Source organism: Diadema antillarum, unplaced genomic scaffold (genome assembly GCF_040938485.1).
Source record: "Diadema antillarum isolate AM-2024a unplaced genomic scaffold, OU_Dant_1.0 scf00000159, whole genome shotgun sequence".
In the NCBI taxonomy this organism is placed as follows: Eukaryota; Metazoa; Echinodermata; class Echinoidea; order Diadematoida; family Diadematidae; genus Diadema; species Diadema antillarum.
The window spans coordinates 735,833-752,158 of NW_027271048.1; the positions used below are offsets into that span (position 1 = coordinate 735,833).

At 42.4% G+C, this 16,326-nt stretch overlaps 1 protein-coding gene across 7 annotated transcripts in view; it reads right to left on the reverse strand.

The window, feature by feature from the left end:
• LOC139722157 (uncharacterized) overlaps window positions 1-16,326 on the reverse strand; it is a 175,444-nt gene that overhangs the window by 9,257 nt on the left and 149,861 nt on the right. For all 7 annotated transcript variants that reach the window (XM_071633468.1, XM_071633467.1, XM_071633466.1 and 4 more), the window contains 12 exons: window positions 13,273-13,378; window positions 7,919-8,024; window positions 7,037-7,284; window positions 6,410-6,518; window positions 5,834-5,986; window positions 4,915-5,155; window positions 4,438-4,645; window positions 3,613-3,745; window positions 2,901-3,054; window positions 1,718-1,908; window positions 952-1,045; window positions 341-482 (listed from right to left, as the gene is read on the reverse strand). In XM_071633468.1, coding sequence (XP_071489569.1) covers window positions 341-482; window positions 952-1,045; window positions 1,718-1,908; window positions 2,901-3,054; window positions 3,613-3,745; window positions 4,438-4,645; window positions 4,915-5,155; window positions 5,834-5,986; window positions 6,410-6,518; window positions 7,037-7,284; window positions 7,919-8,024; window positions 13,273-13,378 — 1,885 coding nt within the window. The remainder of the gene's footprint in view (window positions 1-340; window positions 483-951; window positions 1,046-1,717; window positions 1,909-2,900; window positions 3,055-3,612; window positions 3,746-4,437; window positions 4,646-4,914; window positions 5,156-5,833; window positions 5,987-6,409; window positions 6,519-7,036; window positions 7,285-7,918; window positions 8,025-13,272; window positions 13,379-16,326) is intronic.

Consider the following 16,326-nt stretch of genomic DNA (forward strand, 5'->3'; position numbering starts at 1 on the left):
ATACATCTGTACACAATAGAGTATGTGGAAACACAGTCTACAGAGAAGGCAAAACATATTCATTGAAATATGAAAACAAACAAAATCTTTATTTCAAAGAAAATAAAAAAAGCATACAAACACAGATAGCATGCTTTTAAATTGGGGCAATTTCAGTCATTTTCAGTTGGTTGATAAATTGCAATATCCAGTATAAATGAATCTTGTTTACAAACAAACAAACAAAAGACAAAACAGTGAGAGATATGGGAAAGGGGATAATGAAAGGGCAGAGATTCACAAGAACACACACGCACACATGGGCTAGACAAGATCAGACCAAACGGGGAAAAATACTCACGAATCGGTCTTCCATAACTTCTCCACCCTGAAGATGTTGAACTTGTCTGGCGTGGTGTTGGCCATGATTCGTGCCGAGGTTCGGATGGGACTCCCGTCGGGGTTCCGCCGCTGGTTCTCGTGAGCCAAGTACACGCAGTCACCTGATGGGTCACATGATCGAATGCCAATAGGACATTTATGTCAAATACACTCAGATAGTGTTAATAGTAATTCTTGAGCTTTATCATTCCAACAGCTTCACACAAAAACTCACACATTCCCATTCCCCCCCCCCCCCCCCCCCAGCACATGGTAAAGCTTGCTAAATACGATACAGACCATTCCTTGATGGTAAAGTCTGCACAAAATTTAATCACGATAATATATACATCATATTTGTCACAGTTGATGGAAAAAGGGTGTCGGAGCAATTGACTTGTAGAGGTTAACACCCTCCTGTACCTTATCACACAAGAGTGTTCCTATACCCCCAGCACTCTCTCACCCTCCTTGAGAACTGACTTTGTGCTAGATAGTTTCTAGAGAAAAAGGTAACAACAAACAAACAAACAAACAACAGTTTGGAGACAAACACAGGTCAACAAACTGACCATCCTATCCCTCACTCACCCTGTTTGACGGTCAGCGTGTCATCTCTCTGCAGGCACAGGTAATAGGTGTGATCTGATTGGGCGTTCTTCGGCTGGGGCGTCATGATAATCTCCTGTATTCGGCATAACGATATCAATTGTACATTCAGCATCAGGATGTAACACCACTGCACATATATCCACGCATCTATTGTGAAAATGTATTCCAGCTACACACAGACAGTGGAAAGCCTAGCATTCTTGACACGAATATCAGATTTTGTGATATACATTGTATGAAAAGTGTTATCATCTGTTTATGATAACAAAAAAAAAAGGGGGGAATATCTTCCCTGAGCAAAACATAAGCCACCACAGATTTCACAACACTAAACCCAGGACAACATGAGTTAAGTTAGCCTTTAAGTCACTACTGATATTTAAATTCTTATATTAATCCTGACCAGTCCTTTAGATTATTTTCTGACAAATGATCAAACTACACCAACTGTCTGGTTCTGTAAGTGCCATATTATGATCTTACCTTGACTAAAATAATGTAAAATTGTGAGGCAATGACATTATGAGCTTGCTCATTTACATATTCACAATGCCTGTTTCAAGAACAGCCGTGCCAATATTAGCAAAACTTCACAATTTGACAGCTTCCCTAATTTTCATCCCACTTTTTATCAAATTTTCACTGTTGTGCTTAGTGAATTTCACTCTTTCTTTATTCAGACTAACTTCTATCTGGTCCAAAATTGGCCTTTAAAGGCTACAAAGGCAAGAACATCCCCACTGACCTGTTTGACAGGGCGGGGATCACACAGTTCACACAGGTAGTGCTCCGGCTGCTCCACGACCCCAACACAGTCGCAGTGCTGCCAGACAAAGCACTTCTCACACTGGATCATCAGGCCCTCGTCGTTAAGGAGACCACACAGACACCGGATGACCTCTTCCTCCTCCTCCTCCTTTGGACCTGCCTTAGGGTCTGTGATGGAGGGAATGAATGAATGAATGAATGGATGAGGGAAAAGAGGAAAGGATGTAGGGAATGTCAGATGATGAAAGCATCTGTGTACAGAATCACATGATTGACATATTTTGTTACACTTTTTGTAGAGAGATTCTGATCCCTCCACAAAGTTGACAAATCATTCCCTGCTCCATTCTTATTGGTTATTCAAATGCCTCCAGCCACATTTTGTGGCAGAGGCAATAAAAAAAAATGGTGTCAATATTACAGGACACCAATAACAACAAAGCATTATTACTACCATTGCCACCACCACCACCACCACCACCACCATCACCGCCATCGCCATCGCCATCGCCATCGCCATCGCCATCGCCATCGCCATCGCCATCGCCATCGCCATCGCCATCGCCATCGCCATCGCCACCGCCACCGCCACCGCCACCGCCACCGCCACCGCCACCGCCACCGCCACCGCCACCGCCACCGCCACCGCCACCGCCACCGCCACCGCCACCGCCACCGCCACCGCCACCGCCACCGCCACCGCCACCGCCACCGCCACCGCCACCGCCACCGCCACCGCCACCGCCACCGCCACCGCCACCGCCACCGCCATCGCCATCGCCATCGCCATCGCCATCACCATCACCATCACCATCACCATCACCATCACCATCACCATCACCATCACCATGACCATGACCATGACCATGAGCATGACCATGACCATCATCATCATCATCATCACAAAAAGCAGTCAGAACTTTTGCCAGAGTACATCCCCTATGCATTGAGGAGAGGAGTGCCTGCTCAAGTTAATTTCCCAATCGCCAATAAGATACATACTTTTCCCCATTTGGGGGAACCTATGAGTTGATAAACACGTCAAATCAATATATATCACTACTAGACTTACAAAGTAAGACAATACACATCAAATGAAGATGAATACTGATAGATGTTTTGCTATTAAAGGGTGACACCACACCACTTTCCCCTCTCACCTTTGACAACCTTCAAGGCCTCTGTGTCCAGCTGTTTTTTGACCGGTTCCAGGATGTCCTGTATGTGACTGGTGGCCTGGGCCTTGGCCTGGTAGTACACCTTCCTCAGGACGGCCGAGTCCTTGCCCAGTACTGACCGCTTGCCATTGTATTTCTTTCCAAGGACAGGAAGTAGGGAGGAAAGGAAACAGCAATGATTAGGATCAGAGATGGTTGTGAGATATTCCTTCATCGCTCCTCTATAGAGCAGGACGATGTGGCAAAATGTTGAACAAACTGCATCACAAGATTGATACCAAGCAAGGAGCTCCAGAGTGTCCCTACCACTGTCCACCACCCTTACTGAACTTCAACCATCAGTCCATTTGCTTGCATTGACCTCAGAGAATAGAGTTTACCAAGGAGGATGTCACACTCAAAGTTAAAGACAGCCAATGATACTAACTTATGCCACTACTGAGGCTAAACATGTTGGCTTTGAAGGATATGGATGACTGGAGAAGAACATCATACTCTACTGTAACTCGCAGACTTCAAAGATACTGACTTTCTTGACATGTGAAATTTCTTCAACTTATCCCTTTCTTTCATTGGAGAAAAAAAAAAGAACACTCACTGTAGCCATCAAGATACTATAGACTAATTTTTGCCTCATTATCTTTTATCAATTTGCAGCTTTCTTGTCCATTGCCAACATAAATGCATAACATACCTCTGCATTTTTGAAGACCTTGAGGAAATCTGAGTCAAAGGCCTCCACATTCTTGTAGTGTCCAGTCATCAGGTTCTTCTCAATGGTGCTCAGATCCACCGGTTCCGAGATGCGCTTGTAGTAGTCTGGATTCCTGCATCATCACAAACAGACCAAGCAGTGGGTGAGCATTTACCCTTTCACACCAAGACTTATCTTAATCATCTGACCCCATTTCACACTGTGACCTTGTTGAAAATCTTTTTTTTTCCCTTGGAGATTTATCTAAACCTACATCTCCGTCAAAATACGTATACAACTGTAGTAATGGCTGAGATACGTATTTCAGCCACTGCTCTTTATTGATGGATACCCTGTGATGTCAAAGGTCAAATTCTTATACTGCATTAAGAATTACTAAATGCAGCACTCATTCAGAGAGAGGGAGAAGGGTATGAAAACTGCATTGTACAAGCTTTTCTAAAGTATGCCTTCTTCATCATCCTTATTCAAACCGTAACAGTCGTTGCCAGCACCCAAAATTAACTTTACTGTGAGTAGCTGATACTGAGATTTCCTATCATACTCCTGAGCTATGCATCGGGGCTCTACTAGCAAAAGTTTATGAAAGACAGCATCCATGATCTCTTTGTACTTCAGTTTTGCTCTTTAGAAAAGTTGCGAAAAAATTTCCACTCGTGAGCGTATACTCAGTAAATGCTCACAAAATCTTTCTGTTTTGCATACTGTTCATTTAAGGTAGGACCTTCTGCTTAATAGTCAGCATCAAGTGATTCTTAATCAGTCAAACTGAACAATCTTGACCAATGACCATCAAGAACTGACCTCTTCTTGGACGGCAGGTTCATGAATGGTATGGCCAGACTCTGACCACTGGCATCCCGGTACGTGCACACTGCTGTATAGATGTCCTTGAAGACCTGTGCCAGTCGTGCTGCTTTGGTCACCTCCGTGTTCTCCTGCGCAGCCGCCAGTCGCCGTGTCTTGACCGATCGGGAGGTCTTGAGCGCCGTGAACTGCGCCATGAATACATCTGCGGCAAATCAGGGTTTGAATTTGGTGTTATTTTGAATCTCATTCAGGGCAATCTTTGCATGGTATACATTGACATAAGGCACAATACCTAGCTACATCATATTGTCTTTGATGCAAGCAACTACGTAGCTTATCCATTACATGATAGTGGTTTTATTTTCAGCAAAACTATCACCTTAGAACATTAAACAAATAAAAACAAACAACACAAAAGATAGATTTCACACCACGTCTCATCTTAGAGAGGCGAAATGATATGGGACCGACCTTTTCCAGTCCTGTCCTTGGCGTAGTGTCGCTGGCTCCCGTTGACTCGCCGGTTGTTCTCCGAGGCGCGCTTCTTCAGGATGAGCTCCCGGATCTGCTTCACCCTCTCAATGTTCCTCAGCAGGAACACCTGGTGGTCGGCCACAAAGTTCATCTCCCTCACGCTCATGGGTTTGGGGATCATCAGCTCCTTGGTGCGGGTGGGGGCGCCCTCCGTCCCATCCTCGTCCTTGCTGCCCTCCTGTCATGGGGGTGGGGTAACAACGGTAAATGAGATCATTGCAAACATACAGCTACTAAAAGCGCTACTCCATACTTCTTGATATCCACCTACACACTACGAAAGACAGGACGTCAAATTGTTACAGCTTACTTATCAAAACAAGAACAAAACAAATACAAAAATCACTTAACTGATGCGTTCTTCTTTGGCATAATAAATCAAGATGATGCAACTGCTGCTGCAACAACCAATCACATTATTACTGATTGCCATTTATCATGCAGGATCTTAGAATGATCCTAAAGGGATAGATATCTCCAACCTGTTTCTGGCATGCATATTAATGACTTTGCTATGAGGTTTGTGGTGAACTTTTTGTGAAAAGAGGAGAGGGTTCACATCGATGTGTATGAACATTGCAGCTCTCAGATAGACATCCCTTTTGACAGCACACAGAGTGCCTCCTCCCCCCTCCCCCTTCTATTAGCATTTAAAACAAGGTCCTTGTTGTGCATATTTAAAGTAGAAACACTTTCCAATGATCAAATTCACCACCGCAGTTAAAGTTGATTAGTTCAGCGACATTAAGTGTCTTGATCACCCTGATGTAGATTCTCACACTTATCTTGCTGCGTCAACCAAACTGACATTTTGCAGCATCTCTAATTTCACTCAATCTCCTCCTATGACACTTACATGGCTCTTTTTCATGACCTTGCTCTGTCGACTGGTCTTGCTCGACGACGACCTCTTCACAGCCACCTTCGTCTTCTTCACGCTCGTCGTCGGCTTCTGGGCCTTGCCTCCGATGTAGCCACGGCACGTCCGATGACCGCAATTGCATTCTTGCTGTAAGGCCAAAAAGGAAATCATCGTTCAAGAATAGTCAGGGGAATTCTCGACCCATGCTATGGTTCATCTAATAATGGGCACATCCGTCAATTTTTGCTTCATTCGAAAACTGTCAAAGACATGGCCAAAAACACTGTCAGTGAGTTGGATTTATGTAATATTGCACACCACTTCAGAATCAGCATCATCTTTGCATGAATACCATGACATTGTTGCCCCTGTGCAGGTTTGTCTCACACTGACACGTATGTCTTAGCTTTGGAAGAGGAATTCAACATACATATAGAAAGTGCTGACTCAGATGCTTGGCAAAGTTATTGCTCGGTGCATGGGGCTTGGAAAGGACTAAATCATGTCTCCAGGACAAAGCTCTGAGAACAAGAGGCAAACAGGCTGTGCTAATGACTTCAGGATGCTCACCTGTGTCTCCATGTTGAAGGAATGGAAATTGTAGTCGTACGTCAGCTCCTCTCCGGGCTCGATGTCTCGTAGGGCAAACATGCCGATCCTGTACATGCCGTTCACAGTCCTGCCAGGAAACATTGATCGTGAGAAAACATAGGGTAAGCCAAAGTTGTATCAAGCATCTTTTGGTTGCAGATGATGTTTGGAGATTTGAGAAAAGCCATGTATCATCAAGGAAACTATGGATTGTTTCTGTAAGCAAATTTTATTGCAAGTTGACTGGATCACGTTTGTTCTTTCTTCAGTAGCTGCCTCTTTTCCTTTCCATTCCTGACTTCTATCCTGTTCATATTTTGATGTTACCTCAAGACTTTAGAGAGCCACTGTGGTACTTCCCATTTCATTACATCTATATTGGCAATATGAAAGTCATATGATAACCATCACATGAAATCTGAGCCAAGTCCATTGGAAAGCAAACAACTTTAGTAAAGAATGTAAGAGAACAAAAATTTAAGTCATTGTTATCAAGCTAATTCATAGATAAACACCTAATTCTATATGGACAACATTCTTTCAGCACAATGTCATTTCGTGTGTTCCTGTATGCGTCACAGCATAAGCTTGCTATGCACGACTCACCACTTTTGCATCTCGCAGTTGGGATTGCAGCTGTGGTTGACGAATCGGGCCTCGTTGCCATAGCGATAGCCATCTATGACCATGCCTCCGTCCAGGTTGAGGCAGTAGTGGTGCTTCTGGTACTGGTAGTCATCCAGGGCTCGCTTCCACAACTCCTTGACGCTGATGACCTCGCCCAGGTACTCGATGATGAAGAAGCCAGACTTGATGTCCTGGGTCGCCCTCAACCCCCATCCTCGGTTTTCCGTCTGTTAGCAAGATGAAGAAGTCAGAGATACATAGAATGTATTGGTGTTCCTTCATTGCACGGGACAATGTACTACATGCTCGCTCATTAGCCAGTGGATGGTATACATTAAAGCAAGGATGATAATGATTATCTTGTCAAACTTGTCATAATATGTTCTGTAGTCATTGCTTAACTCGCTCTTCAACTGCACCGATGAATGAATGGATGGATGGACAGATACATACAATGTACATAATGTTGGACGGATAATATGGCTAGTTTAGAAGATGGATAGAAAATGTAGATGTGTGGAATGACATTTGGATAGAATGGAGTAGACAGATGGAGAGAATGACTGAATGGGCAAATTGATGGAAACATGGATGGGCAGAACAGATGAGTGGCAGGGTGGAAGGAGGTCTTCAATGAACAAAAAAAAAGAAGAAGATGGATGCATGAGAGTTTACACACATGATGGTAGGATGGATGGATGGATGGACGGACGGAGGGATGAATGGACAAAATCAGTGTATGGATAGAAGGTACATGCAGATAGAATAGATGGATGAATGTATGTGAGGATGTAAGTAGCCGAGGGGTGTGTGGATGAGGTACAGGAGGGTTGATAGGTGTGAACAGAAATGACATCTTACCAAGAACCTCTGAAGTCCTGGACTCCATTGGTGTCTCTGGATGACTTGGTTGGAGCACTGGTCTCCACAGGGACATGAGTTCACATTGCATTCATGCTGGATCAACCTGCAGGTGAATGACAAAGTATCATACGCACAAAGATTAGTAAAGTGCACAGTTTCTCACAGAGGCCGACATCACACCAATCACTGAAATGTCCATACCCAATTGACTGCTTTCCCTTTTCCTCTCAAAATATTTCCTCATCATATCAAAATCTACCAACCTACACCATGACAATGAATAAATTTGCCTTTAGAAATATGGTATTTTTGCATAGTTTCCCCCCTTCTCTATTGAGGCAGAAACGAAGGAGTCATTTAAAATGTTTCCATACTTACCCCACCACTGAGCATTTGCTTTGCCAGACAAAAGACTATAAAAGCATACTAAATATAGAAGGCAAGTATCTGCTTGACATCAAATGACACATGAAGGTTACGATATTTGTCTCCACGGCAACCACATGAAAATATTTATGGAGCCTGGTGTATCAAACTATCGAATAAAAACTCATGAATAATGCCATATCATGTTTCTTAACAATGCTCATACCCATACATAGACATACACATGTATATATGTGACCCGCTACAACAAAATGATCCGAAAGTCGGGGGAGGAAAATTTTCTGAAAATGGCATGACATTATTCCCTTACTCTTCTACTTTAAGTTCATATATAAAACAACTCATAAGAGTACTCGGTTGAGGAGATATCGATGATTTTATTAGCACATGTCAAGTGGTTGTGGAAATCAGAGTTTTGAGAAAAACGCCTTCAAAGTTTTCGTTCCGACGCTATCATGATCAAGGGGAGGCGAGACAGTTTTCACTGCGTGACAATAGAAGGTATGCTTCTAGCGACCTCCATGATGTTCATTCAAGCTTAGCGCCAGCGGTCTACGCACGACCAATCAGTAATCAGGATACCAAGCACTGACCAATAAGATCACTCTCTTGTTGCTAGGGGCGGAGTCTAGCTGCGGTGCTAAATCCAAACCTTCCGACAGGATTCTGTTACGTTGGAAGGTCGGAAAATCATGTCCCAGAAAAATGCTGATTTCTTGCCTTTCCTTTGATCATTTAGCTTCAAAATTTCGGCAGATGATAGACAAAACATTAGACTACAAAATTATGCCAAAAGTAGAAATCGGCTTGTTTTGACCAATTTTGATGATGTGACTTCAAACTCGATTTTCTCGGCTTAGTCGTCAGCGACTTTAGGATCCTTTTGTTGTAGCGGGTCACATATGCTATGACCAATACTCTTGAAAGTAGGATATCTCATTTTAAAATGCCTGAGCTAATATTAACTCACAACACACTGTATACCAATTAAACAAATAAAAATAAAAAATCTTTGGATTGGACCTATAGTTAATATTGCCAATTTTAAACCTGATTAATGACATTGCAAAAATACAAATGTATGATCATCACATCACACGTTATTATCTATTATGTCACAGACACAATGTTCTCGGCACACGTTTCACACATCATACAGTCACATCACTTGCTAAGCTGAGCTGAAATATGCATTTTTTTCATTCGCCTTTCAACATTTGTCTGTACTGATAGATGTACTTTGTGTGCCCCCAGATATTTTTATCCCTACGATAAGGTTTAACTTTGAATTTTGGAAGAAAAAAATTTTAAATACCGCAATGTGTAAACACATGTCAGCAGTCTCGTAATGAGGTCATCGTGTCTGACTTTAAGAAAGGAATCTCTCATCATACAAGAGAAACTGTATCAGAAATTGGAGACAACAGCAAAACTTGGTATGTATGTGAGACTTGCTAGACATCTCACACAGCTGGTGTGTATAAAGTCATGATTGGCCTTCTCCCCTCCGATGGCGTCACTCCACGCGCGGAGAAATCTTCGCCCAGCTCCCGTCTAACCGGCCATCCTCGGTGAGGTCGTTTCTAAATTTAGGCCCGCGCATCTCCCATCTCCGTCTTTACAAGTCGGACTTCACAAAAAGGAGACACACTCATGTTGAATCATTCCTGACTCACAACATCTGAGAGGCTCGGCTTGTTTTTTTGCTTCAGATTTTTCTTTTTTTTTCCCTCGATGCGAGACATGGAAGTTTTGAGGTTTGAGGAGAAAAAGCCAAAGAATCCGAAACGCACCCATCATTACATCTAATTCTGGTGTGTGCCTGTACTTTTCATTCAAAGGTCTGATGACATGTTTCGCAAAAAACAACAACAACACGTGTACTCTGTTTTGTAGTTCATTTGCAGCAAATTGTATGGGATTGGACTCATGAAAAGAGATACATACATTTGCACTCCTCATTGTGATTCAATTTTTTTTTTAAAGGAGAAAAAAAAAAGGACGAGAAGAAATGATCCAGGGAAATTAATCTCCAGGCTCACGTCCACCAGGGGTGGAAAAAAGAAAAGAAAATTAAATCAAGGATCACAAACTGGCTTAATCACAGAGAAGGACATTACCTACGAGACATCCAGCTTACAATAATCAAGGCAGGCTGCTTTATTAAGGGTAAATACAGGCATTAGTGGACAAGACTATTATCATGAACTCATGTTCTTCCTTTCTTTTTTTTTTTTTTGCTCTCCAGTGACCACAGAACATCAAATGTCAAATGACGCATTTCTAAATAGAGTAAATGCCCCCAATTCTCTGGATACCTCACAAACAGGCCATGAGTCACAAAATACTCACATATAATTTAATCTAATCTACCTTTGTGTAAGCCATGAATCCCCTCCTCCTGCGCCGTCTAGGTACCAGTTACTGCTAAGGCAATCATCGCTGCTCGCACTGGACCCATTACTCACTGACCAATTAATGAATTGTCCCTGTCTTCCATGGGAAAGGTTTTGTGTGTGCGTGTGTTGGGGGGGGGGATTGGCGGTGTTGAGAATAACACAGTGGGACGGACGTTTCATTTACAATTAGGTCAGCTGGTCAGTGCGTCACGATTTCTCCGTACTCTACGGCAATAATTAGCCCCCAACTGGAGCTCCCCCCACCCCCCTCCCCTGGTTGAGATAATTAATCACTCTCCACACAGACGACTCACTCCCAGATCCTAATCACATGATTAGTGAATATCGTGGTCCATCGATGATGATGGGGAATGGCGAGGGGAGAAAGTGAGAGAGGGCGGTAGACAAGGACGAGGGAGAAATTAAAAGAGATGACAGGGAGACAGAACGAGAGAAAGGGGAGACAAAAACAGACGGGGAAGAAAGAGAGGGAAACAATTTCTGCCAGTGACAGCGGAGGAGGGAGACTTATCTTTCGATAACAATTGTTGATCATAAATTATTCCGGTGGGTTGGTTGCGGGGGAAGAGCATAATGTCATCTGGATTAATCAGCATCACTTGTGTAGTGTGTTGTGTTTAGCGACTGGTAGCCACCTGGAGTGAGAGATATATATCCCATCTCTCATCCTCCGTTCTGCTTCATGAAATCCGCCCTCCCTCTTCCCGTTCCACGTACACTGCTGCTGTGCGATCATACTTCTTCAAGCACGTCTTCATCTCAAGGGGCACATTGCTCCACAGTACCCTTATCCTCTCTCCTTGATCTCCCTAGCCGTCTATCTGTATCTATCTATAGCTATCTGCTTGTCTGTCTATTCATCTTCCTATATATCTGTCTCCCATTATACTTTCTCTCAATCTCTTTATCTCTATCTCTCTCTACCTATTTATATCTATCTATAGCAATCTCCCTGTCTGCCTATGCACCTACCTATCTGTGTATCTCTCACTATATCTCTTTCTTCTCTCCCTCTCCCTCTATCTATATGTTTCTATATATAGCTACCTCCTTGTCTGTCTATGCATCTACTGAACATACCGGTATCTGTCTGTCTCTCATTACCATCTCTCACTATCTCTCTTTCTTCTCTCCCTCTCAATCTATATGTATCTATATATAGCTACCTCCATGTCTGTCTATGCATCTACTGAACATACCGGTATCTGTCTGTCTCTCATTACCATCTCTCACTATCTCTCTTTCTTTCTCTCCCTCTCCATCTGTTTCTATCTATAGCTACTTCCTTGTCTGCCTATATGCAACTGCCTATCTGTCTGTCTAACGCCACCTTCTCTTGATCTATCTCCATATCTATCTATCTGTATCTATCTATAACTATCCACCTGCCTGTCAACAGATGCATTTATCTACCTATCTATATATTACTTAATCTCTTTATCTGTACATATATATCGCTCTCTCTTCTTAACACACACACATAAGAAGGCAAATACCAGGCAAGATACACACACACCTATAACTGTCATGTTTGTTCTTTACATATCAATCTAATCATACATGAAATAGTGCATACACTTTAAATTCCCTTCATTCCTACCTCCATCATAAATAACAGAAAGAATATCTTCAGAAGGCCGAACCCTCATTAGTACTATGCTTGTATAGTGGCTTTGATCAAATAACCTCTATGCAAGTCAACTTATATATATTATCTCAAACCACATGAGCATATGTATGCCTGTTCGAATGCTATAACTATCATGATTGAAAGGCAAGGGGTCAGAGAAATCGGATACCATGAAGTTCACCAATGAGCTTCCACACACCATGCTATATTTCCCCAATGCATGTTCAAGTGTCCCCACCATGTAATATCAACTCCAAACGACCATCATTTATTACTCTGCCTCAAACACTGCCTCGACCTGGCATTTTATGAAAGCATTTACCGTTCAAATTATAGCCAGGACCTACCATATGGTTGCTGTCTTTGTATGCAGATCAATTACCACTGTATGTATGGATCAAATCTAAAGGTATTCCACCAGAATTGATAGCCTTGTCAAGAGCATACTTAGCATCCCGCCTGTTTCCACTCTCTCGAAAAGCTGTGAAGATGGTCTGAAAGTCCAGACTCCTCATAATAACTAATCAATACCAATAAATCATATTTTGCTCTCTAACTATGTATCAATATTTTGACTAGTGACTGACACTATTACTTTGAAACAGGGCACACAAGGAGAAAAAAGGCATTGGGAAATGTCAAATCATGTGAAGACATGGGATTGAAACATCCAAACTTCTAACCCCCCCCCCATCTCATTTCATAAGAGATGTTTGTTACGACATCAATTCTTGCTAGAATGGCAAATTCTCGCAGCAACAACCAATCAGGAAGCAGAATTCTTGTCGTTACCATGACACCTGCAATCCCAGCAAGAGATGCTACCAGAGCAACGTTTTATGAAATGGAACCCTGTTGCCACACCCCTGCCCCCACCCCTCCCTATCCCACCACGCCCGGTTCCCCTCCCTTACCGGTTGAGGCAGTCCTCTCCGCATCCCTTCAGGCTGTTGTCCGGCTTCTTGCAGCTGCATCGGGCCACCTCCCCGTAGACGCTCGGCTTGACATCAAAGTAGATGTCTGGATGGGAAATGGAGGCACAGAACAAGCAAACATTTGAGACGGATCTGACATTTATCACGCCATTAATATCGACTTGATAAATATGCGGTGTGTTTTTTTTTTTTTTAGCTGGTGCTTTGTGGAAGAGGACGTGGAGTGATGCACAACTTGAGTAGGAGTGAAATGCCACATTTGTTTTCCATGCGAGGATACAGTTCCTGAGTGGAGATGGCGGTTATTTGAAGATTTCAGAATAATCATCATCTTTGTCAAACAAAACATGACGCCGTCTCGCTGGCCTCACACAAACACATTTCCATGCATAAATACTGCTCCTGCTTCACTAGCCACTTATTTTTGTCATTTCTTCATTTTGCACATTATATCTCATCAAATTGAGTATTCTAAATTCATCATTCGTATGATACTCATATAGATGAATTTGTATTCTGAGGTATCTGAAGATGAAATGAAAAAACAAAACAACAACAACAACAACAACAAAATGGCGAGGCCATCTCACATGCACTCAAAGTTTCTGCCTATGTTTCATCACTGGCTGACCACTGGTAGAAAAGTGTGAAATTTTTATTCAAAATGCTTTTTTTGGGGGGGGGGGGGGGCAGAGTAATCTCTTCTTGAGATCTAAGGATTGATTTGATGAATGCACAATGTAAAATGGATTTGATCCATTATTACAACCGAGGTTGAATAGCTCTCAAGATGTCATGATCTCAACTCATTATTATTTTTAGTTAATCCAAAGTGCTCATAAAACCCTTAAAACATAATGGTATGTCTTACTGTTTCAATCTGGGTAACCTGTAAGACCCATATCTGGCAAGCCACTATTGAATACAACTTTTATCTTGTTTCAAACCTGCCATGGACCACAAAATGAATGCACTCATAGATTTAGCTCTCAATTGGGAAGGATATCTGCTTTCATGTTACACCGATTGACATTATTGGCATTTGCAAGGGCATTATTGTAATTTACAAGGACATTTTTGTAATTTGCAGGAACATCAGCAAAGTGGGCAAATAGAAAAAGAAATCATTCTGCACAGAAAATATAGAAACAAATAAACTGTTAAAGATCTCTATACAAACATACAAACAAACATCTTCCTTAGAAAATCGCTCAGAAAACCTCAATGTTTTAACATCGATTTGCATCTGTGATTCTCACTAACACCCCCCCCCCCCCCCCAATATCTTTCCCTCATTTCATGGCGTTGTGTCATTGTTCCATGGTGAACATCATAGCATGCTGGATGTCATGATTATTTCATATTTCAACATCAAACCCATCGGTGCTTGAATACAACCCTCTCTATGCAGGAGGAAGGAGGTTTAAGAAGAAGAAGAAAAGAAAGAAAGAAAGACAGACAGACAGAATAAAATAGAAGAAATAAAACAAGTAAAAAAATGGTGACGGAGCAGCATGAGCTCAAATGACGTTCTGGGCAAACAACGAATAATGCAACTGGCAGGCATCCAGTGTTGGTTTTGCAATTCAACGCTTATCGTAGCAAACAGTCGCCTAGTACATTCACAGGAGACAAAAAAGGAAGAATACCAAGAACAAGAAGAACAAGAACAAGAAGAAGAAGAAGAAAAAGATAGAAAATGAAAAAGAGGAGAAGTCATGAAGACAAGGGGAGGGTGGGTGGGGGTGGGGGTGGGTTGGGGGAGATGGAGACATGGAACCGTGTTGAAGACAATCCCTCACGCAGGCCGTTGACGAGACACTTCATTGCCACTGCACCGCATCACTGTTTTGCGCAGGCGGATGCTCGCCGCAGAGTTTTGTTGTCGGCGCGGAGAAATGAGGCATAAATTAACCTTTTGAAGTGAGCAGGAAGAATCGGCATTTTAAAGGGAAGCTGTCTACTGGTCGGTGGCAGCGATGCCAGACCTGGACGATCAACCTTGTCCATGGAACAGTCATAACTGTGACGGGGGACTTCAGACTGAAACTCATTATTAATTACCTAGACATCATATCAATTGAGAGGAGGCAAAAACAAAAAATGACTCTATTCTGTTTAGAGTAGTGAAGTCATGATACTCATTCTAGGAGTCACTTTGGGCACTATGGTAACCCGTTGAGGACAGGCTGATTTTGCTACAACACGCCATTTCCCACAGACACTTGCCCGAGTATACACATGGGACTCGTCCTCAACGGGGTTAATGTTACAGATTGTAAAAGTTAGATGAAAATGTCTGTTGAATTTTGTATTTCCAGTACTTATATGAATCACTATCCTCCTCTAACATGCAGGATTCACTTTTATAATTACTAATCATGATCCCCCCTCCCCCCCCCAAAAAAAAATAGAATTTTAAATTGGCAATGCATTTCTTATTCAAAATGCCAGACTGTCAACTACTTGGCAGTGGTTTATCATCAAACTATAAATAGTTTGATCACTGGATGGTATCCATGGCAACGACATCACCTCATCACCGTCTGTATCCCTTCCACACTCAGACTGTCCTTTCATTTATTTGTTCGGCAGCCTCACCTTGTCAGATATCGCAAGATGTGATACCACAGTGTTATGAAAGCTTTCAATTATCTGTCTTCTGATGTACATGCCTAATGCCACATCCTTTCCCTATTACTTATTTTATAGTCCCTTGTGCTTTATTTAACAAAGAACACACAAAGTATCTAAAAAAAAAAGACGAGAAGGTCGTATATGATGTGTGCTCAAGGATCTAATGCAGTCTTGTCCCTGAAGGAGTTGCTTTCTGTAAATCAACTGACGAATAATGGACATTCTTCTGGGACCTATTCTGATGAAGCATCAATGAGGAAGTGCACCCGCCCTCACATATTGCTACTCCCTAGAAGTACCTGCAGATTGCTTCAGAATACTAAAACTCCTGTCAAAGACTGACAGCTGATCGTACACTTTACACAAAACACAGGCAGTCACTGACAAGTACTTGCA